General features: G+C 42.1%; 1 protein-coding gene across 1 annotated transcript; it reads right to left on the bottom strand.

Moving 5' to 3' along the window:
* Positions 1-23,852: 23,852 nt before the first annotated feature.
* Positions 23,853-25,409, bottom strand: LOC130471404 (uncharacterized). Its single transcript, XM_056841499.1, has 2 exons — positions 25,207-25,409; positions 23,853-25,119 (listed from the first exon to the last, which is right to left on the bottom strand). Exons 1-2 carry the CDS (start codon positions 25,407-25,409, stop codon positions 23,853-23,855), a joined length of 1,470 nt encoding a protein of 489 aa, XP_056697477.1.

Here is a 25,409-nt window from a genome sequence, read left to right on the forward strand (position 1 = left end):
GTTAAAAATTTATATTTAAAATTAATGACAAATTAATAAAATATTAATTTCATAATTTTAGGGCGAAAAATCGAAAATTTATTATTCAATTGATTTCCGATTAACATGGATTCAAGCCTAGGTCATAAAAATTTAAAATTTATCATAAATTTACAATTTTTATGGTGGTTTTTAATCATAGGTTTCTAATTAAATTATAATTAATTATGAAAATCAAATTAATTCTAAATTATTCTAATTTTCAACAAATTAATCATAATTACAAATTAGATTGCGTAATTAACAAGGCTAGGCATTCAAACTTGTTAAACATATACAGTAGGTCAATCAAAAATTCAAGATTTATCAACAAGAAACGCAAATATTTAATTTAACATCTTAAATTTACGAAATTTTGCATTCGAAAAACTAAAACCTTCAAAAAGTCATAGTTAGGCTTCGAATTTGAGAATTCTGGGTTCGGCAGAAAAAAACTATTTTTGTCAAAATTTTAGAATGCCTTTTACATGTGGAATTGACACAAAAATCACTCGATTTGGATGAGTAACGAAGAAACTGCCGAAAAACTGCGTACGTATAATTAAATAAACGCAATTTGCAGTTAATTAACAATTACGAAAATTAATCACCCCTTTTAATTCTTGCAAATTTGTAATATTTAACCATGTTCATGCAATTTAGATTATGAAAATAATAAGTGGCTCGTGATACCACTGTTAGGTTATGATACATATGACAATACATAAATCATGCGGAAAAACCATTTAGCCAGGAATACATATTATTTACATATAATCATATAGCATAGTTTAGATGCATACTCTTTGTTGCGTGCCTTCCCTAGCTGCGCCCGAACCGAACAAGAACAAGTCTTTAGGACTCCAAGTGTCGTCCCTCTGTAGATAGTCCACAGCACGTCCGAATCCGCCTTAAGATTGACCAACTAGAATCGCCCTTAAGGTACTAAAGATTTTCGGCACTTTTAGTCAAGGAATGTGTCTGAATTTCCTCTCAAAAACTCACTTTGAATACTTGAATAATCTATGAAAATATGTGACCCTAGGCACCTATTTATAGAGTTATGGAAAGGGTTTTGGAATCCTATTAGGATACTAATTTATTTAATTATAACCCTACTAGGACTCTAATTAAATAATCATTATCTAATAGTTTTAGGATTTAATCACACTTCGAATCCCGATGGCTTCAGGATTCCCGCACAAGCATTGCACGAGCACCGTACACCCGCGCAAGCCTTGCGGCCCACGCTAGGCGCACAGCGCTCGGCCCACTGCTGTGCTCTCGCGCGCGCGCCCAAGGCTTTGGCTGGGCCTGGCCTTGCGCTGGGCCTGGTCGAGGCTTGGCGTGCGATGGTGCGCGTTTCGCTCGCTGGGCGACGGCCTGGCTTCGTGCTGGGCCTTCGTCTAGCGGGCCTCGTCCGATGCTAATTCGTACGATACGCTTCCGATTAAATTCCCGATTCCGGAATTCATTTCCGATACGAACAATATTTAATATTTCCGATTCCGGAATCAATTTCCGTTTCGAACAAATATTTAATATTTCCGTTTCCGGAATTATTTTCCGATTCCGATAATATTTCCGATTCTGACAATATTTCCGTTTCCGGCAATATTTCCGATTCTGGCAATATTTCCATTTCCGATAATATTTTCCGATACGTACCATGTTTCCGTTTCCGGCAACATCTACGACTTGGATAATATTTATATTTCCGATACGATCCATATTTCCGTTTCCGGCAATATCATCGTTTCCGGAGTATTCATTTCTTGCCTGTGACGATCTCAGCTCCCACTGAAACCAAGATCCGTCGATTACGAATATCCATAGATGGAGTATTTAATGCCATTAAATACTTGATCCGTTTACGTACTATTTGTGTGACCCTACGGGTTCAGTCAAGAGTAAGCTGTGGATTAATATCATTAATTCCACTTGAACTGAAGCGGCCTCTAGCTAGGCATTCAGCTCACTTGATCTCACTGAATTATTAACTTGTTAATTAATACTGAACCGCATTTATTAGACTTAACATAGAATGCATACTTGGACCAAGGGCATTATTTCCTTCAATTTCTCCATTCGACTGGGCTGTTTTCTTTAGTCAGATTCGGATTCCTGAAATCCGTATAGTTTGAGATTAATTCGAGTCTTTTAGCGCGTATCAATTTTGTGACGGAATGCATCCGGGCCCGTTACGAACTCTAGGCTCGTTAGGATTTCAATTAATACGTAACTCTTATTTCCGAATCATATTAAGAATAGGATTCTCGCAGTTTTCTATCTCATTTAGGATTTATGTTGGAATGCAACACCTAATTCTGACAGGTTTCTATCTTTTATGATTTGCCACTTTTAGAAGCTACCTTTTACGGTAGTTACTATTTTTAGCAGGTTTCCATAAATAGCAGGTTTCGGGTGAAATGAAATGGGGAATCGAGATTCGTTTATTTTATAGGAGATGCGTTGTCAAGTGGAGTTTTTATGCTTTCATCATTGAACCTTTCCCTTTCGGGAATGGGACAAAAGTAGGTGTCTACTCGCTCGATAGGCGAGTCGTGGAGGGTCCACTCGAGGACTGGCGTGCCGGCGACGGAGTTGGTGATAGAGGGAGCTAGCTATTACCAGTTTATCCAGGATTCTCTTCGTCTCCCGGAGCCTGGCGCTGTAAGTTGCCTCCTCTCTTCGTATTGATTTTAGTGTTTTCATGCTCGTGCCCATGTGTTTATGCCTACTGTGTTTTGTGCAGGAGTGTCCTGACCCTTCGTTGGGGGGATGGGTGCTTCCCGATGCTCGGATCTCGTATATCGGAGAGAGTGGATCCGAGATTGTGGAGACTTTCCCGGAAAACCGGGTTTTCCATGCTCCACTCCCTGAGGAAGTACAGGCGGTATGCACCTTTTATTTGTGTACTCTTCCTATATTTTTTTTTTCCTTTTTTACTAACATTCTTGTTTCAGGTTCCGGCCCGTACGGCCAATGCGATGGTGGGGGTGATCAACCGGTTGAAGTCCGCGTTGGTTCGAGCTCGGTCTGCACTTTCTTGCAGGAGCCCCCACTCTACTCGGGTAATGTGCCCTCTTTTTTTTCTTTTGATCTGTACCTTTTGTTTGGCTTTCGGTTATTCACTCTCTTTTTTTATCCCTTTTTTTGTAGACGGCTGCTGGACGTGCCGGGGCTGACGACGCTGGTCCCTCGGGCGGGGGACACGGTCGTGAGAGAGAGAGGGCACGGCACTCGCCCCTACGGCATCGCCGTTCCGACGCGGGGGTGAGTTCTTCCGGGGAGAGGTCCGAGCCGGAGCGTAGGCGACGTTCCGTGTCGGTGGCCCGAGAGCCTAGCCTCGAGTTGCAGTCACAACCTCATTTTTAGGGTGACTCTGGCTGGGGGCCCTCATACCACGGGGAGTGGAGTGGATGGACTGGCGAGGCTTGGAGACATGGAGCCGATGACGAGTCTTAGGCTTACCCTCTGTTTTGTACATAATCATTCTTGTATTCCGCATGTATATATATATTTTTCGCGTTTTTTGGCGCAAGAATGTTTTGAGCCTTCCGTGGGCTTTGTTTTAACATATTATAGCAATATTAGCTTTCTAAACCAACGACGAATTTTGAAAAGGAAAAGACTTTTGTAAAAATAATGAGTTCATATAAGAGTGCACACATTTTTTAGACTAACCGACTACTTGGGGTATTACATATGCATGTTCACTATTTTTTGTTTTTTGCCGACTCGTGCCATACTCCTTTGTTGGGCTTGTTCCTGGAAATTCTTGTGGCTTTGTTTTTTCATTCTATTTAGTCTTGCCCGTGCATGGGTTAGGGTAGAGTGCCCTTTGCAATATCTTTTCTTCTTGATGCGTTGCATGACTTTATTATTTTTTGATTTTTATTGGACCGAATCCTTGAGAAGGATTGCCTACGTATCTTGTCAGAATCAGGTCGCGCGTAGTTCTAACTTTTGAAAAAAAAAATTGAAAGGGTGTTCATTACACGTCTGCTTCCCCCCCAAGTGTTCGTGGTTCTTTTGAGGGTTAGAAAAAGGAGTACGAACACTTTGCAGAAGCGGGAGGGTAGGTGGCAAGAGAGAATGACGCCCGATCAAGGGCGAAGGAAATATCGGCGCCCAGGCCTGGGCGTGAAAAATAACAGCGCCCAGTCCTGGGCGTTGATGTTTTGTCCTTCGCTTTTTCTACCTTATCGAGTTTTATGCCGTTTGCTTAGAGTAATGCGCAGAATGTTTGCTTATGAGTCTCAATGTGTTTTATTAGATGCCTTAACTCTGGACTGAATTTAAATATGGTACCTTTTTAATTGGTCTAAGTTCGTGAGGTTAGCGAATTCCGCTCCATCTATGTCAGCTAGTTGGAATGCTCCGCCAGGTAGGATGGTCTTTACAAAATACTGTCCTGTCCAGTTAGGCCGGAATTTTCCTCGAGGGGTCCGTAGTAGGTGCGCGGACTTTTTTTAATACAAAATCGCCTTCTTTGATGTTTCGAGGTTTGACTCTTTTCTTGAATTGCCTTGCGATGCACTTTTGATACACTTGCACGTGATGTAGAGCTCTCAACCTCCGTTCGTCTAAAAGGACGAGCTCGTCGTACCTAGCTCGAACCCAATCAGCTTCGGGTAGCTTGCTTTCTAGGACGATCCGGAGGGAGGGAATCTCCAACTCGACCGGTTGGACTGCTTCCATTCCGTATACCAAGGAGTAGGGTGTTACTCCAATGGAGGAGCGGATTGAGGTTCGATAGCCCCATAATGCGAAGTGTAATTTATTGGGCCAATCCTTATAATTTTCGGCCATTTTTTCGATTATGACTTTAATACTTTTGTTGGCCGCCTCTACCGCGCTGTTCATTTGCGGCCTGTAGGGAGAGGATTTATGGTGTTTGACATGATATTTTTTGAGCAGGTCTTGGACTTCGGCCCTGAAGTGGGAACCTTGGTCACTTATGATTTCATGTGGAACCCCGTATCGACAGAATATGTTCTTTTCTAGGAATCGAGCGACATGTTTGGCTGTTAATTTTGCATAGGAGACTGCCTCTACCCATTTAGTGAAGTAATCAATTGCGACTAAAACGTACTCGTGTCCCCCTACGCCTGTTGGTGTTACCTTGCCGATTATATCTATACCCCAGGTGGAAAAGGGCCATGGAGAAGTGAAGGTGTATAGTTCTGAGGGAGGCAAATGGTTAAGGTTACTGAAGATTTGGCTTTTGGGCAAGTTTTTACAAAGTGATGACAATCAGTTTCCATAGTGGTCCAATAGTATCCTGAGCGGGATATTTTTCGGGATAGCATTTTTCCGTTCATATGGGGTCCGCACACGCCGTTATGGTATTCTTCCATCAGTCTTTGGGCTTGGTTTTGATGACACAAAGTAACTTGATTTTATTCGGCGTGTATTTGTACAGTTCTCCCAGAATTATGCTATATTGTGAAGCGAGGAGGCGTAGGGCCTTTTGTGCTCGCGGGGAAGTGTTTGGGGGGAATTCCCCACTTGTTTTGTAACGAAGGATGTCCGTGTACCATGGTTCTTCTTCGGTGTTTTCAGGTTCGGAGTCTATGGCACAACAATAAGCCGGCTCTTTCCTTCGCTCGACCCGAAGGGTCATTCCGTCCCATTCATTCGGGATGTTGAGCATTGAAGCTAGCTTCGCTAGTGCATCCGCGAATTGGTTGTCGTCTCTTGGCAAGTACGTATACTCGATTTTTTCAAATTGCTCGACTATTTGGTCCAAGTGAGCTTGATATTTTGAGAGACTAGTGCTTCGGACCTTCCATCTTTTGGATATATGGTTGATTATTAGGGAAGAATCCCCGAAGACTTGTAGGTGTTTGACTCCGAGGCTAACTGCGGCCTCTAGCCCAACTATGCAGGCCTCGTATTCGGCGGCATTGTTTGTGGCCTCGAAGTCAAGTTTGACGGAAATTGGTATATGGGCTCCTTCGGGACTGACTAGGAGAACTCTGACGCGCATCCTTTTTGGTTGGACGCGCCATCGAAGTATAGTGTCCAATAGTCGTCTCGTATCATCAGAAGTTCCTCGTCGGGGAGGAGGTAAGCTTCCGTGGTTTCCTCATTCGTGGCATGCTCGGCCAGGAATTCGGCTACCGCTCTTCCTTTGATTGTTTTTTCCGGCATGAATTTTAGGTCGAACTCTGAGAGCATGACTAGCCACCTGGACAGGCGACCACTTAGGGCGGGCTTTTCGAACATGTATTTTAATGGATCTAGTTGTGACACTATATGACCAGTGTGGGCCAATAGGTAATGTCTGAGTTTTTTGGATGCCCAGACGAGGGCGAGACAGGTTTTCTCAAGTTCTGTGTATCTCGTCTCGTACTGTATGAACTTCTTGCTCAAGTAGTAAATGGCTCGGTCGGATCCATGTACACACTGTGAGAGCATAGCTCCTGCTGCAGTATCCGTGACGGTTAGGTATAGGCGTAAAGGGATTCCAGGCAAAGGCGGGGAGAGGACGGGTGGTTTGCTTAAGTATTCTTTGGTTTTATCGAAGGCAGTTTGGCATTGTTCATCCCATTCGATCTTTTCTTTTTTTCTTAATTTTTTGAATATTGGCTCACAAGTCATAGTAAGCTTGGAAATGAACCTACTAATGTATTGCAGCTTTCCTAGGAAGCCCCTTATCTGTTTTTCAGTTTTTGGTGGGGGCATTTCGGTAATGGCTTTGATCTTAGATGGGTCAATCTCGATTCCTCGCGTACTAACAACATATCCTAGCAATTTTCCCGAGGTTACCCCGAACACACATTTTTGTGGATTTAGTCTCATGTTATATTTCAAGATTCGGGTGAAGAACTTTTTAAGTGCCGGGAGGTGACCGCGCCGGTCTTTATATTTGACGATCATGTCGTCCACATAGACCTCGATTTCTTTATGTATCATGTCATGGAGTAACGTGGTGGTTGTTCTTTGATAGGTGGCCCCCGCGTTTTTCAAACCAAAAGGCATTACAGTGTAACAATATGTTCCCCAAGGGGTAATGAAAGTTGTTTTTTCCATGTCTTCTTCTGCCATGAGTATTTGGTTATATCCGGCGTACCCGTCCATGAAGGAGAGGAGCGCGTGTTCTGCGGTGTTGTCTACTAGTATGTCAATGTGAGGTAGAGGGAAGTCATCTTTAGGACTGGCTTTGTTGAGGTCTCGAAAGTCTACGCACATTCGCACTCGTCCATCTTTTGTAGCTACGGGGACAATATTGGCCACCCATTCTGGGTAGTTGGAGACTTTTATAAAGCCGGCGTCTAATTTCTTAGTGACTTCTTCTTTTATTTTCAAGGCTATATCTGGTTTGAGCCGCCGTAGCTTTTGTTTTACTGGCGTCATTTTGGGATCTAGCAGAATTTTATGCTCAGCGATTTCTCGATCTATTCCTGGCATGTCTTTGTAGGACCAAGCAAAGACACCCTCGAATTCCCGCAAAGTGGAGATTAGATCGGCCTTTTCAGTGGGAGTTAAGGTGAGGCCAATTTTAATAATTTTAGGATTTTCTTCTGTTCCAATATTTACCGATTCTGTGTCCTCAATTATAGGAGTTTTGAGTTCTTGTTCACTTACATCTTTTATTAGTTCGGTATATTCCTCTTCTGGCTCTTTTTCGTGCTCGTTAGTGGCGAGACATTCTGCATTATTACTCGGATTTTTAAGCGGCACATACTCAAAAGTTTTGTTTATCTTATTAAAGTCATGAAGCATTACATCAAAAAGATCTCCCGGAGTAGAGATTTCCGGGTCTAAACTATTTTTGGGAGGGGTTACAATTTTGCTAGGTTCGGACTTAGAGTCAGACTCGGATTCAGACTCTAATTCTTCGTACATCGGACCCTCTCCCGCAGATATCTTGAACTTCATCCCACGAGCGTTAGTCCATTTGAAAGTCTTGCGCCACCCTCGTTGGATTTGGTCATCTTTTGAGGGTGATAGAGCGATCAATTTAGTAGGATCGAACGCTTCATCTTGGAGAGCTAATGCCATAATTTCTGTTTCTTTCTTCGCTCTTTTCTTTTCTAACCCAAACAATAGCCCGAAAGCGTGTGAGTTGGGGAGCGTTTTTGGCATAGCATGGTTCTTTGGGGCGAGTGGCCTTTGAGAACGTAAAGGGTCGTGTCCCAGAGCATGCATCTCTTGGGTTTGTGCGACCTCTAGGTATAGATGTTCGGGATATGCTTCTTCCATCGCGTTCCTTGATGACTATCACGGGCAAGTACTCAGGGGCCCTGCATTATTGTTGTGGAGTAGGAGACACATTAGTTTGTCTTGTGAGTCGGTTTTTTTAGACATTCTATGACTACCCTTAAGTCGGACTAGTATATTTGGACTGTTATGTGTGCACTTTGAACTCTTTATCTCTTCCCGTGTGACATTCATGATTATTTGCATGGTCGACTTTTAGTGTCGAGCATTGCCGTCGTAGACGGCCTAACAACGACGCAAAGAGTTATTAATTTTTTCGCGAGTCGCTTTTGAAATCGAGTGCTTATCTTACGCCCTCGTAGCAATTCTTTTTTTATGAACATTTTTTGCGCTACGTATTTTCCTTTCGCGCGGGCACCGAGGCTGCTGCGCCTGACCAGAAGGCCAAGCAGCAACTTCAGCGCCCAGCGAGGGGCGTGAGAAATTCTGGCGCCCAGCCAGGGGCGTTGAAAATTCGTCCCTGGCTGGTTCTCGTTTTCTGTCTTCTGTTTATGCGATTTCGACTTGCGTGCTTGCCTAATAACGTCCTTTACGCGTAACAGCGTTTGTGGGATTCGTTACAGGCCATCCCGAGCGTCGCTTATTTTGTGGCGATCATTCGGGTTTGCTGAACACGTGTTTCGATATAACTCTTTGGCAAATTAGTCTATGAATGTTTGGGCAATTTTTAAGGTCGTTGGTTTTCTAGGATAGTTTGTCACACACAATCACATATTTCGCTACACATAACTACATTACAAACATGGATTTGAAAGTTAAATATGCCACGTAGTTTATGATAGGCTTCTATGGGTAGTTTATTTGCGCCTGGCTTGGTACCGCTTCTATCGTAGATCCAACACATGCCCCGATCGAGGTAGTTTCTTCAACAGACGGATTTCGCTCAAGAGGCCAACCCGCAAGTGCAAGCCAAGGGGGCATGCAGGCGAGAGGGACCTAATGAGCGAGCGATTGGGTTCGGGATAGGTGTACTACCTGCACAAGTACCAAGTGGGAAACATGCGCGGCGTATGCACCCCCCTATTGGCGAAAAAAGGTATCCTTAGTCCCAACTCCCGAGGGAGCCGAGATTCGTTATGATGTTCTGCCCGTTCACATTAATATGCTGATTTTCAGGTCGTCCCAACTTGATGGGGAAATAAACGCGGGGTAGGATCGTTTCACCCTTCGGCTATTTTGATTACCTACAAGCACGAGTATTTCCTTCACTATCCCCAGTGGAGTCGCCACTGTGAGGGGGTCGAAAAAGCACGAGGCTAATGCATGACCTCGTCCCTCGTGGGTGTGACGATTCTTTTTATTCAATCAAGTGTAATTGGATTCCCTGTGAGTATACACCCAATTGACTAGTAATATAGGAGTCGCCATTTAGTTTTTAACGACAATGAGAAAAACTGACAAAACCCGGTTATCGTGACATAAAGGGAGTGCAATTATGTTTGACCACGACGGCCGTAGGTTCCCTTGTGATCCCTGGTGTGGGGATCTCTCAACATACACCCGCAAGGTAGAGATTGAGGGTTCGGGGGACTGTAACTACCGAGAGGAGTACTTCGCTCGTCGATAACTCCAGAGGCAGGATATCCTTGCTAGCTCAGCATAAATAATTGAAGGGACATGCGTTAACTATTAAACTAATCTGAGTTGATTTTAGCAATATGCAACATATAATACAAATTCGATCCTGATTATCTGATTTAAATAGCATTAAGGGACCTAGCATGATAATCCGATTTCCCAAAAATATTATATTTGTAAGGCGTGATAGAACAATCAGATTAGGTTAGTTTAACAGTTCATAAAAAGGGCGAGGAAAGCAGTTAAATCATCGAAAAGGGACACGTTACGACGCACCCTTGAGAGGTGCGTCACGGTTCTCAGAAAACTAACCACTTTGACTTTGCTATTTCTCCTTTTTATTTAACGAATCTCAATTATGGGACAGGATACGTTCTGTTCGATTTATGGATCGATTGCGACAGAACGCGTGAACAGTTTCGCAGCGAGAGGCTTAGGCTGAGGGTTGGAGTCAATACTCAGAGTATAATTGTGTGTTGTTGTGTGTGTTTTCACGTCGATTTTAGGGGCCTATTTATAGGGAAGAGTTCGTGGAAAGATAGAATTGCAGAGTTCTAATCCACAAAGAATTAGGAAAAAACACGTACCCAAGTATTTTCAGCGCCCAGGCCTGGGCGCCGAAGATTTCGGCGCCCAGAGCCAGGCGTTGAAAATAGGGTCTGGGCTGTTTTCTTTAGTCAGATTCGGATTCCTGAAATCCGTAGAGTTTGAGATTAATTCGAGTCTTTTAGCGCGTATCAGTTTGTTAGGTTATGATACATATGACATTTACATAGATCATGCGGAAACAACCATTAACCCAGGAAACATATTATTTACACATAATCATATAGCATAATTAGATGCATACTCTTTGTTGCGTGCCTTCCCTAGCTGCGCCCGAACCGAACAAGAACAAGTCTTTTAGGACTCCAAATGTCGTCCCTCCGTAGATAGTCCACAGCACGTCCGGATCCGCCTTAAGATTGACCAACTAGAACCGCCCTTAAGGTACTAGAAAATTCGGCACTTTTATGAGCAAGATGTGTTTTAATTTTCTCTCAAAAAACTCACTTTTGAATACTTTGAAACTTATGTATAAATTATGACCCCTAGGCCTTTATTTATAGAGTTATGGAAAAGGAATCGTAATCCTAGTAGGATGCGAATTAATTGGAATTAGAATCCTACATGAATTCTATTTAATTAATTTATCCAATTAGGAATAGACATTTAATCATACACTGACTCTTGCAGATTCAGGAATCATGCATGAGCACAAACTCACACACACACGGCAGCCACAAGGGCTGCCCATGCGCGTGCGAGCAGCAGCCCGCGCAGCACGGCCCACGCAGCCGTGGCCCTTGGCGCGCGCTGGGCCTGCCTTGCGGTAGGCCTGGGCGCTGCCTTGGCTGGGCTTGTGGCGCGCACGCTTGCTGGGCGATGGCCCCGGCTTCGTGCTGGGCCTTCGTCCGGCAAGCCTCGTCCGATGCTAATTCGTACGATACGCTTCCGATTAAATTTCCATTTCCGGAATCTATTTCCGATACGAACAATATTTAATATTTCCGATTCCGGAATTAATTTCCGTTTCGAACAAATATTTAATATTTCCGTTTCCGGAATTATTTTCCGATTCCGGCAATATTTCCGATTCTGACAATATTTCCGTTTCCGGCAATATTTCCGATTCTGGTAATATTTCCATTTCCAATAATATTTTCCGATACGTACCATGTTTCCGTTTCCGGCAACATCTACGACTTGGATAATATTCATATTTCCGATACGATCCATATTTCCGTTTCCAGCAATATCATCGTTTCCGGAGTATTCATTTCTTGCCTGTGACGATCTTAGCTCCCACTGAAACCAAGATCCGTCGGTTCCGAATATTCATAGATGGAGTATTTAATGCCATTAAATACTTGATCCGTTTACGTACTATTTGTGTGACCCTACGGGTTCAGTCAAGAGTAAGCTGTGGATTAATATCATTAATTCCACTTGAACTGAAGCGGCCTCTAGCTAGGCATTCAGCTCACTTGATCTCACTGAATTATTAACTTGTTAATTAATACTGAACCGCATTTATTAGACTTAACATAGAATGCATACTTGGACCAAGGGCATTATTTCCTTCAGTCTCCCACTTGTCCTTAGGGACAAGTGTGCATTTCCTAATTCCTTTGTCGCTCGATGCTTGCTCTTGAACATAAGGTAAGAGTTGTCATCCTTATTATGTCCAGAGGTGTTTCTCGGTTTCAGAGTTCAACTGATCAAATAAACAGATAATCATAGCCTATGATTCATCCGAGCACGGCCATGCATTTCACAGTTTCTAGCTCTCCGAGTGGCCTTGTACAACTTTTAAGCATCTCATCCCGATTTATGGGAGGACAATCCCAATCTTGCGATCTTGAGATTAGACTTCGTTTGATAGGTGATTACCTGAGCGTTGCCTTTATAGCCTCCTTTTACGGTGCGACGGTTGGTCAACGTCAAAGCAACCAGTTCTCAAACAAGTAATCTCAAATCACTCAGGTATTGAGGATTTAGTGTCTAATAATTTAATGAAATTTACTTATGACAGACTTTCATCTCTTACAGTAAAGTTTCATAGGTCTTGTCCGATACTAGTCTTCCCAAAGTAAGTATCTATGCAAATGATTATGACATTGCCATGTCCACATAGTTCAAGAAACAGAACTACTAGTCATCTTGCATTCTAATCGTCTAACGTTTTCTATGCGTCCAATTTTATAGAAAACTCCGATTAGGGACCATTTTCAACCTTTGACATTCAAGTTCACTTGATAGACATTTCTTAGTCACAGGACTGGTCCTGACAGTCTATCTTGAATATATCGTCAAGTTGAAGGGACTCATCATTTAATAAACCACAAATTAAATGGAAAAATGAATTTCTTTCATTTATTGTGAATGATTAACCAATAATGTTTTACAAAGATTTAAACTCTAAAACTTTAAAACATTAAACAGAGACATCAAAGCCATTCTCCAATATGCTTGATTCCCATAGCTGCAGTGTGCGAGTTGTGCTTCGCTTGCGGCAGAGGTTTAGTTAATGGATCTGATATGTTGTCATCAGTTCCAATTTTGCTTATCTCGACTTCTTTTCTTTCAACGAACTCTCGTAGAAGGTGAAATCTACGAAGTACATGCTTGACTCTCTGGTGGTGTCTAGGCTCTTTTGCCTGTGCAATAGCTCCGTTATTATCACAATACAGGGCTATTGGTCCTTTAATGGAGGGGACTACACCAAGTTCTCCTATGAACTTCCTTAGCCATATAGCTTCCTTTGCTGCTTCATGTGCAGCAATGTACTCCGCTTCAGTTGTAGAATCCGCAATGGTGCTTTGCTTAGCACTTTTCCAGCTTACTGCTCCTCCGTTGAGGCAGAAGACAAACCCAGACTGTGATCTGAAATCATCTTTGTCGGTTTGGAAACTTGCGTCCGTATAGCCTTTAACAATTAATTCATCATCTCCACCATAGACCAGGAAGTCATCTTTGTGCCTTTTCAGGTACTTCAGAATGTTCTTGGCAGCAGTCCAATGCGCCTCTCCTGGGTCTGACTGGTATCTGCTCGTAGCACTGAGTGCGTACGCAACATCCGGGCGTGTACATATCATAGCATACATTATTGAACCAATCAATGATTCATATGGAATCCCATTCATTCGTCTACGCTCATCAAGTGTTTTTGGGCACTGAGTCTTGCTTAGAGTCATTCCATGAGACATGGGTAGGTAGCCTCGCTTGGAGTCCGCCATCTTGAACCTATCAAGCACCTTATTGATATAAGTGCTTTGACTAAGTCCAATCATCCTTTTAGATCTATCTCTGTAAATCTTGATGCCCAATATGTACTGTGCTTCTCCTAGATCCTTCATCGAAAAACATTTCCCAAGCCAAATCTTGACAGAGTTCAACATAGGAATGTCATTTCCGATAAGCAATATGTCGTCGACATATAATACTAGGAAAGCAATTTTGCTCCCACTGACCTTCTTGTATACACAAGATTCGTCCGCGTTCTTGATGAAACCAAAGTCACTGACTGCTTCATCAAAACGTATATTCCAGCTCCTGGATGCCTGCTTCAATCCGTAGATTGACTTCTTTAGCTTGCATACCTTTTTAGCATTCTTTGGATCCTCAAAACCTTCAGGCTGTGTCATAAACACAGTTTCTGTTAAAACGCCGTTTAAGAAAGCAGTTTTGACATCCATCTGCCATATTTCGTAATCGTAATATGCAGCGATTGCTAACATTATTCGAATAGACTTTAGCATTGCAACTGGTGAAAAGGTTTCATCGTAATCCACACCGTGGACTTGCCTGTAACCTTTTGCAACCAATCTAGCTTTGAAAACTTCAAGTTTCCCATCCTTGTCCTTTTTCAGTTTGAAAACCCATTTGCTTCCAATGGCTTGGTAGCCATCTGGCAAATCGACCAAATCCCATACTTGGTTTTCAGACATGGAGTCTAATTCAGATTGCATGGCTTCTTGCCATTGCTTGGAGCTAGGGCTCGTCATAGCTTGCTTGTAAGTCGCAGGTTCATCACTTTCAAGTAATAGAACGTCATAGCTCTCGTTCGTCAAAATACCCAAGTACCTTTCCGGTTGAGATCTATATCTTTGCGATCTACGCGGGGTAACATTTCTAGATTGACCATGATTCTCACCAGATTCTTCTAAAGATCTCTGAGTTTCATCCTGAATGTCATCTTGAGCATTCTCTAGAGTTTGTTGTTCGACTCGAATTTCTTCGAGGTCTACTTTTCTCCCACTTGTCATTTTGGAAATGTGATCCTTCTCCAAAAAGACACCATCTCGAGCAACAAACACTTTGTTCTCAGATGTATTGTAGAAGTAATACCCCTTTGTTTCCTTTGGATAGCCCACAAGGATACATTTGTCAGATTTTGGATGAAGTTTGTCTGAAATTAATCGTTTGACGTATACTTCACATCCCCAAATCTTAAGAAAAGACACATTTGGAGGCTTTCCAAACCATAATTCGTATGGAGTCTTTTCGACAGCTTTAGACGGAGCTCTATTTATAGTGAGTGCAGCTGTATTTAGTGCATGTCCCCAAAATTCTAATGGAAGTTCGGCCTGACCCATCATTGACCTGACCATGTCTAGCAAGGTTCTGTTCCTCCGTTCTGACACACCGTTCCATTGTGGTGTTCCAGGAGGAGTCAATTCTGATAGAATTCCACATTCTTTCAGATGGTCATCAAATTCATAGCTCAGATATTCACCGCCTCTATCAGACCGCAGTGCCTTAATCTTCTTGCCTAATTGATTCTCTACTTCACTCTGAAATTCCTTGAATTTGTCAAAGGATTCAGACTTATGCTTCATTAGGTAGACATAACCATACCTACTGAAGTCATCAGTGAAAGTGATAAAGTAGCTGAAACCACCTCTAGCATTTGTACTCATTGGTCCACATACATCTGTATGGATTAAACCCAATAGTTCATTTGCTCTTTCTCCAACTTTAGAGAAAGGTTGCTTTGTCATTTTGCCAAGTAAACATGATTCGCATTTACCATAATCCTCTAAGTCAAATGGTTCTAGAATTCCTTCCCTTTGAAGTCTTTCTAGGCGTTTCAAGTTTATATGGCCTAATCGACAATGCCACAGATAGGTGAGATCTGAATCATCCTTTTTGGCCCTTTTGGTATTTATGTTATATACTTGTTTGTCGTGATCTAATAAATAAAGTCCATTGACTAATCTAGCAGATCCATAAAACATCTCTTTAAAATAAAACGAACAACTATTGTCTTTTATTATAAAGGAAAATCCCTTAGCATCTAAGCAAGAAACTGAAATGATGTTTTTAGTAAGACTTGGAACATGGAAACATTCTTCCAGTTCCAAAACTAGCCCGGAGGGCAACGACAAATAGTAAGTTCCTACGGCTAATGCAGCAATCCGTGCTCCATTTCCCACTCGTAGGTCGACTTCACCCTTGCTTAACTTTCTACTTCTTCTTAGTCCCTGTGGATTGGAACATAAGTGTGAGCCACAACCTGTATCTAATACCCAAGAAGTTGAATTAGCAAGTATACAGTCTATAACGAAAATACCTGAAGATGGAACGACTGTTCCGTTCTTCTGATCTTCCTTTAGCTTCAAGCAATCTCTCTTCCAATGCCCCTTCTTCTTGCAGTAGAAGCATTCGGATTCAGAAGTGGGTTGACTGACCTTCCTCTTTGCAGATTTGGCGCCAGTTTGCTTAGTTGGGCTGGCCTTGTTGCCACCTTTCTTAGCATTCCTCTTCTTTCCAGATTTCTTGAACTTGCCCCCACGCACCATAAGCACATCCTGCTTATCACTTTTGAGCGTCTTTTCAGCGGTCTTCAGCATACCGTGAAGCTCAGTGAGCGTTTTGTCCAGACTATTCATACTGTAGTTCAGTTTGAACTGATCATACCCGCTATGAAGAGAATGGAGGATGGTGTCTATAGCCATTTCCTGAGAAAATTGCTGATCCAGCCGACTCATATTCTCAATGAGTCCAATCATTTTGAGAACATGTGGACTTACGGGCTCGCCTTTCTTAAGCTTGGTCTCAAGAATTTGCCTATGAGTCTCGAATCTTTCGACTCGAGCCAGATCTTGGAACATGTTCTTCAACTCACTGATGATTGTGAAAGCATCTGAGTTGATGAACGTTTTCTGCAGATCTGCACTCATGGTGGCGAGCATTAGACATTTCACATCCTTGTTGGCATCAATCCAACGATTGAGGGCTGCCTGAGTGACCCCGTCGCCTGGAGCTTCGGGCATCGCCTCATCTAGGACATACTCCTTTTCTTCCTGCATAAGAACTATTTGCAAGTTCCTTTGCCAGTCAAGGAAGTTTTTCCCGTTCAACTTCTCCTTTTCGAGAATTGATCGAATGTTGAATGAATTGTTGTTTGCCATATTAAAACTACAATTGAAAAGAATAAACAAATAAATAACCATTCACAGTTTCTCTTAATAAACTTAAATTCTAGCATACATGCATAATTCAATGTTTATTAAGCATTTTATTCAAGTTATGTGTTCCGGCAGGTGTGAATAAAATGATTCCAAGATCCTAAAATCATTGAAGAACTAAGCACAGTTTGTCGACTTAATCCTAGAACATCTTAGGTAAGCAAAAGCCTTTTGCTAATAGTCTAGAAACTATTCTTGGTTGATAGGTACGTCTAAGAACTTATTAGGTAAACCTATCGAATTTGCCACGACATAAAAGGACTCCTTACTTATATCGTTGAGTTTCACCAAAACTAACATGTACTCACAATTATTTGTGTACCTTGCCCCTTTAGGACCAATAAGTAACACCTCGCTGAGCGAAAACTATTACTAGATTGATGTAAAGGATATCCAAGCAAGTGTATATTTTGGCATGGCACCTTTTAACTCAATTTTTAAGTTTGGAACTTAAGGCTCTTACTATGTTGGTTAGATTTTAAGTGAACTAAAATCCTTAATCATGCAACATAATCAAGCTTTTGATCTCATGCATTTTAAGACATATTTAAAGCAATAAATAACTTAAAACATGCATAAGATATTTGTGATCTAGTATGGCCCGACTTCATCTTGAAGCTTTGACTTCAAAGTCCGTCTTGAAAATCTCCGTGGGAGGCACCATTTTCTTCAAATAGGATAAGCTATAACTAATTACAACTATTTGATGGTACGCAGACCATTTTGAATTAAAAAATAACTTTGGTGCTTTAGACCAATTACATTCAAATTAATGGTACGCAGGCCATATTTTCTATCCTATTTGGGCCATACTAGTCACTTCATAACCTGCAAAACAGTACATATACAATATATACCATTCACCCATTCATTATCATGAATGGCCCACATAGCTGGTTAGTAAAACACATTATGCATCACGTAAACATTTGCAGCAATTAATCAAGGTCACCAATAATCTACCAATTATTCAGTCCTTATTAATTCTAATCGAGTTGTTTTAACCTTAAGGATTTCTAGACCTAATCAAGAGTTTATGACTAAAAAGCGCTCCCACTCAAACCAATAAATTCATATGCTTTACTAATTTTAAACATAAAATTGTATTTCTAGTCTAACCGGAAACATACAAATTTAATTAAAATTTAAAGCTCATATAAATTTATAATTGAATCCAAAAATTTAATTTAATTTCAGTCGCATTTAAATTAATTCATGATTTTAATTTTAGTAAAATAATTAGAATAAATTTCATTTATTATAATTATAATATTCAAAATTAAAATCCAAGAAATTAATTCAAATTATTAATTTTAAAATTAATTAAAATTACGTGAACTGAAATTTTCAAATTAAACATTCAAAACGATCTAATCGTTACGCAAACACCCTACGCGTTGCACGCCCATGGGCCGCACGCACACAGCCATTGCTGGCCATGTGCGCGCAGCTCATGCGCTCGTCGCATAGCTGCTGCTGTCTCATCGCAAGCCTCCGCACAGCGCCCCATCGCACGCGAGCTATCGCTCGCAGTGCGCGCGCGAGATCGCTCGCTGGGCGCGCTGGCTAGCTCGCTGTGCGCGCGAGCCATCGCTCGCTGGGGCGCGACATCGCTCGCTGGGCGAGCGACATCGCGCGCTGCGCGCGCGAGCCATCGCTCGCTGGCGCGAGCCATCGCTCGCTGGTGCGCGACATCGCTCGCTGGGCGAGCGACATCGCGCGCTGCGCGCGCGAGCAGTGCTGGGCGCAGCGCTCGTGGCACGCGAGCTTGCGCTCGCTGCGCGCGAGGCTGCGCGCATTTGTGCGAGGCAGCGCGCGTTGTGGCGCAGCTCGCTTGCTGCCCACACGCGACTGCCTTGGCTCGCCCTTCGCCCATGCCCATTCGTTCATTGCTCGTGGCACACGACACAAGGCAGGGCTGCTGCCTTGTGCTCGTGCACTACGCCCTTGCTCATTGCATTCGTGCCGCACGGGCGACGAGCTCCCTTGATCGTCGTCGCATGCCCGCATTATACAACACCCCTTAAGGGTAACACGAAGCGTCCATTGCTTCGTGCGTGCAAGTTATTTGAACGAATCGCATAAAAATTTAAAATTTATATTTAAAATTAATGACAAATTAATAAATATTATTAATTTCATAATTTTAGGGCGAAAAAATCGAAAATTTATTATCCAATTGATTTCCGATTGTTATGGATTCAAGTCTAGGTCATAAAAATTTAAAATTTATCGTAAATTTACAATTTTTATGGTGGTTTTTAATCATAGGTTTCTAATTAAATTACAATTAATTATGAAAATCAAACTAATTCTAAATTATTCTAATTTTCAACAAATTAATCATAATTACAAATTAGATTGCATAATTAACAAGACTAGGCATTCAAACTTGTTAAACATATGCAGTAGGTCAATCAAAAATTCAAGATTTATCAACAGGAATTGCAAATATTTAATTTAACATCTTAAATTTACGAAATTTTGCATTCGAAAAACTAAAACCTTCGAAAAGTCATAGTTAGGCTTCGAATTTGAGAATTCTGGGTTCGGCAGAAAAATACTCTTTTTGTCAAAATTTTAGAATGCCTTTTACATGCGGAATTGACACAAAAATCACTCAATTCGGATGAGTAATGAAGAAACTGCCGAAAAACTGCGTACATATAATTAAATAAACGCAATTTGCAATTAATTAACAATTACGAAAATTAATCACCCCTTTTAATTCTTGCAAATTTGTAATATTTAACCATGTTCATGCAATTTAGATTATGAAAATAATAAGGGGCTCGTGATACCACTGTTAGGTTATGATACATATGACATTTACATAGATCATGCGGAAACAACCATTAACCCAGGAAACATATTATTTACACATAATCATATAGCATAATTAGATGCATACTCTTTGTTGCGTGCCTTCCCTAGCTGCGCCCGAACCGAACAAGAACAAGTCTTTTAGGACTCCAAATGTCGTCCCTCCGTAGATAGTCCACAGCACGTCCGGATCCGCCTTAAGATTGACCAACTAGAACCGCCCTTAAGGTACTAGAAAATTCGGCACTTTTATGAGCAAGATGTGTTTTAATTTTCTCTCAAAAAACTCACTTTTGAATACTTTGAAACTTATGTATAAATTATGACCCCTAGGCCTTTATTTATAGAGTTATGGAAAAGGAATCGTAATCCTAGTAGGATGCGAATTAATTGGAATTAGAATCCTACATGAATTCTATTTAATTAATTTATCCAATTAGGAATAGACATTTAATCATACACTGACTCTTGCAGATTCAGGAATCATGCATGAGCACAAACTCACACACACACGGCAGCCACAAGGGCTGCCCATGCGCGTGCGAGCAGCAGCCCGCGCAGCACGGCCCACGCAGCCGTGGCCCTTGGCGCGCGCTGGGCCTGCCTTGCGGTAGGCCTGGGCGCTGCCTTGGCTGGGCTTGTGGCGCGCACGCTTGCTGGGCGATGGCCCCGGCTTCGTGCTGGGCCTTCGTCCGGCAAGCCTCGTCCGATGCTAATTCGTACGATACGCTTCCGATTAAATTTCCATTTCCGGAATCTATTTCCGATACGAACAATATTTAATATTTCCGATTCCGGAATTAATTTCCGTTTCGAACAAATATTTAATATTTCCGTTTCCGGAATTATTTTCCGATTCCGGCAATATTTCCGATTCTGACAATATTTCCGTTTCCGGCAATATTTCCGATTCTGGTAATATTTCCATTTCCAATAATATTTTCCGATACGTACCATGTTTCCGTTTCCGGCAACATCTACGACTTGGATAATATTCATATTTCCGATACGATCCATATTTCCGTTTCCAGCAATATCATCGTTTCCGGAGTATTCATTTCTTGCCTGTGACGATCTTAGCTCCCACTGAAACCAAGATCCGTCGGTTCCGAATATTCATAGATGGAGTATTTAATGCCATTAAATACTTGATCCGTTTACGTACTATTTGTGTGACCCTACGGGTTCAGTCAAGAGTAAGCTGTGGATTAATATCATTAATTCCACTTGAACTGAAGCGGCCTCTAGCTAGGCATTCAGCTCACTTGATCTCACTGAATTATTAACTTGTTAATTAATACTGAACCGCATTTATTAGACTTAACATAGAATGCATACTTGGACCAAGGGCATTATTTCCTTCACAGTTTTGTGACGGAATGCATCCGGGCCCGTTACGAACTCTAGGCTCGTTAGGATTTCAATTAATACGTAACTCTTATTTCCGAATCATATTAGGAATAGGATTCTCGCAGTTTTCTATCTCATTTAGGATTTATGTTGGAATGCAACACCTAATTCTGACAGGTTTCTATCTTTTATGATTTGCCACTTTTAGAAGCTACCTTTTACGGCAGTTACTATTTTTAGCAGGTTTCCATAAATAGCAGGTTTCGGGTGAAATGAAATGGGGAATCGAGATTCGTTTATTTTATAGGAGATGCGTTGTCAAGTGGAGTTTTTATGCTTTCATCATCGAACCTTTCCCTTTCGGGAATGGGACAAAAGTAGGTGTCTATAGCCACCAACACCTACCACCAGTCGCAACACCCCCTGCCACCCAGACCACCACCTCACCGTCGCTCCCTCCCCTGCTCTCTCTCCTCCTCTCACGACACCCCTTCCCCCTCCCCTGTTCCTTCTCCTTTCTCCAACTCGCCGCACCACCCCCATCGCACTCCACCACCGCCCACCATCACCAACCCACACACCAATTTCCGCCGCCCCAAAAACCCCGGTGCTCCGCCCAAAACCACCAAGAACTCTCCCTCACAACCCCTCCCCTGCTTCTCACCCAAAACCGTGCTTCTCCTCTCTCACTCTGCTCCGCCGCCGTTCCACCACCGTCACCATCACCGTCGCATCGATCGGCGTCACCCACCCCAGCCAGCCTCCCTTCCTCCCTCCTCTTTCTCCTCCTCCTCGTTCGTTCCCTTCCCCTTCCCCTGTTCGTGCCCCATTCAAAAAAAAATGAAATCAGTTTCCTTTTGAAACTTGATTTTATCCTCCCTCAAACCCAATTTAAGGATTTGGGCCATTTCAATTGGGCCTTGGTAAGTTGAAAGCTGAATTGTTACTTTTAGATTTCCTAATTACTAATTTTCATGTTTCAACAAAATTTTATCATATAATTATTTACTAATGAATTGTTTATTATTTTCAGGTTTAATTATCCTTTTTAGTAAAATAAATTACTAGCCCGAATTAGCACAAAAAGGAATTTTTAATATTATTTACATGAAAATCGATTAATAAAATATAAATGTATTTCGATTGAAAATTCGATTAATAATAACATTTTCGTTAAATTTCGAAATTATAATTTTATTAAAATTCTTTATTTATAAATTTATTACTTATAAAATTTATGATTTATAAAATATTGATGTTGAATTATTTATCGATCTAGTACTAATTCAATTATTTAATATTTTTAACGAAATTGGACTCGGAGCTCAGGACGAACGAACCAACGAAAATCCTTAGCAAAGTCGTGGAAGTGAGGTAACGGCTATTGCTAGTACCCGCAATCCCCTTATAAATGTATTATGAAATTATGACGTTATGATTGAATTTATGAATTAAATGTTTTGATGTGTTTTATGGATTGTGGGATGAAATATGATTTGATTGAATTGTTTCCTATAATATGATTTGATTGAGTTTTCTCATAAAATGATGTTTATGCAATGCTATGAAAGAAATGATATTTTTATTGATCCCAGGATCAAAATGATGATTTATGATATAAAATGAGTTATGTTGTTTCAACTGAAATACAAGCCAAGGCTTGGTAAAATTACATACAACATGATAAATGAAAGTGAAAGACCTGGTTTGTCTGGCGGTATATAAACTACCATCTTCCTATCTATCGGTCATGCATGCACCACGGACACCTGTCCACCCATGGATCACGAGCCCAGGTTCCCATGGTTTATGAGCCCAGGCTCAGGGCCCAGGCCCATGTTACGATGATGAGCCCAGGCCCAGTGGAGAATTCCTTCACGGTTCGTACTTGCCGACAACTAGCATGTTAAATTGCAAAGTTTATGAATGAATTAAATACGATGTTTTATTAAATGTTTTACCTATTCTATTCTCCCTGTGTTATTAAATAAAATGAATTGAAATGAATTTTCGCTGCTAGAATAGTTCGTTACTGAGTCTTCGGCTCACCGTTTTTGTTTTCTGTTTTAGGTACTGATGGGGACGATGGACACGAGTAGTGGCGAGGAATTTCAATTTAATATTATCCACCTAGTTTATGCTTACCGTTTTAATAGTTTAATAGTTTTAATTAAAGACTTTTAGTAAGTTATGTACTTTTATTTTGATAATATAAAGGATTATATATATATTTTGGAGTATTTAATAGCATATGATTGATGTTTTCCTTGTAAATTCCAAAAAGGAAGTTACGGCAGGTAATGTCCCGACCAATTAGGTTAATTCCGCTGCTAACTATGCTCTAATTATTGAGTTAGAGGTCGGGGCGTTACAATGTGGCAGTAGGAATGGATCTTTGGGGCATGCTTTATTGATGTCGGTGAAGTCGATGCACACTCTCCATTTGCCGTTCTTTTTCCCAACGACGACGACGTTTGCTAACCAATCTGGATACTTGACTTCTCTGATCTTCCCCGAGTCTATAAATTTTTGAACTTCTTCATCTATGATTTTATTTCTTTCTGGTGCGAATTTCCGTCGTTTCTGTTTTACTGGTTTGAAGTTGGGGTCGACGTTGAGCTTATGGGTGATGACGTCTGGGCTAATTCCTGTCATGTCTTCGTGCGACCAGGCGAAGCAGTCTAAGTTTTCTCTTAGGAACGACACTAGCTGACTTCTGATGTTGTCAGGCAGTGAGGCTCCGATCCTTACGACTTGGTCTGGTTTCGTCGGGTCTAATGCTACCTCGTCGATCTGTTGATCGTCTGGCTCATCTGTGGTCGACCCGGGCTGTAATTGCTAGATGGAGGATTTTGATGGTTTCAGTACGGTTTCGTAGCATTTCTTTGCATCTCTTTGCTGCCCTTTGATTTCCATGACCCCCCATTTGGTCGGGAATTTGATTGACTGGTGGTACGTCGAGGGTACTGCTCTCATTTTGTGGATCCATGGTCGTCCCAAGATGATATTGTATGCTGACGAGCAATCGACGACGTTGAATTTCGTCATGACATTGACTCCTTCTGCATAGGTGGGCAATGATATTTCTCCAACAGTTCGCAATGATTCTCCACTGAACCCTACCAGGACCGCCGATCTCTTAATGATGTTCTTTTCCTCGAGTCCCATTTCCTGCAGCGCCTCCAAGAATAACACGTTTGCTGAACTTCCATTGTCGACCAATATCCTTTTGATCAGGGCGTTGCCTATTGGAAGTGATATTACCAGACCGTCATGGTGCTCTCGCTGTGTATCTACTGAATCTGAGTCGTCGAAGGTGATGGCCATTGCTGTCAAGGACTTGTTTAATATGATTTCATCCTCTGTCTGCCCCTCTTCGATGGCTCCTGATTCTTCTCTGTTGATTTTTTTAGCTGTAGAAGAGGTTAGTCCACAAATATCTGATCCACCAGAAATAACATTTACCACTTTGTTGAACGTAGGTGGTTCGGGTCGGTCGCTGCTCGTCATCGGGTCGGGTTGGGCGGTTTGTTCCTTGTTGAATGTTTCCTTCCCTTTGTCGCTCAGCAGCTCCTTCAAATGCCCTCGTTTTAGGAGAAATGCGACCTCCTTTTTGAGGGAGATGCACTCCTCGGTTTTGTGACCGTTGTCGGGGTGGAAATCACACCATTTGCTCATGTCCTTCATTGAATCTGGTCTGTCACTTTTCCGGGGCCACCTGACTGTTCCACCTACATTTTGAAGGGCGTTCACCACGCCTCCGATGTCGACGTTGAAGCTGTATTCGGAGATATTGGGGTGGTCGACCTGCTCATTCCTGTAAACATTGTTAGTATCATCATATTGATTGACATTTTGTACCTGGTTCTGGCGGTTGTACGGCTGGTGTCGCCAGTTGTTGTTCCTTGGGGTGTACGACCTCCTGTCGCTGCTGCCCCCTGCTGGTCGCTGAGAAGCCATTCGTGTAATCTCGTCGTCTTCGATCCGCATCTGGGCAGTGGCTCTCGATCTGACCTCCTCGAAGGTTGCGCAGGGATATTTGGTTATCTCCCGGTACAACTCCGAGTTGGGGATGAGACCTCTCTTGAATGCTTCGATGGCTGTCCTGACATCACAGTTTTTTATACTAATTTTTGCACAATTAAAACGGTTAAAGTAATCGCGTACCGACTCGGTTGGTCCTTGGACCAACCGATAGAGGTCACTTGTTTGTTTCTCCAACTGGCGACTGCTAGCGAATTGCTGGTAGAAGGCGTTGATGAGGTCGGACAGGAAGTAGATGGATCTAGGTGTTATGTTCATGAGCCATTCCAGAGCCGCTCCGTCGAGGGTTCCTCCGAACGATTTGCACATGACGGGTTCGACCAGGTCGTAGGGGATGCCGATCTGCCACAT

The sequence above is a fragment of the Spinacia oleracea genome, chromosome 4 (assembly GCF_020520425.1).
Source record: "Spinacia oleracea cultivar Varoflay chromosome 4, BTI_SOV_V1, whole genome shotgun sequence".
NCBI lineage: Eukaryota > Viridiplantae > Streptophyta > Magnoliopsida > Caryophyllales > Amaranthaceae > Spinacia > Spinacia oleracea.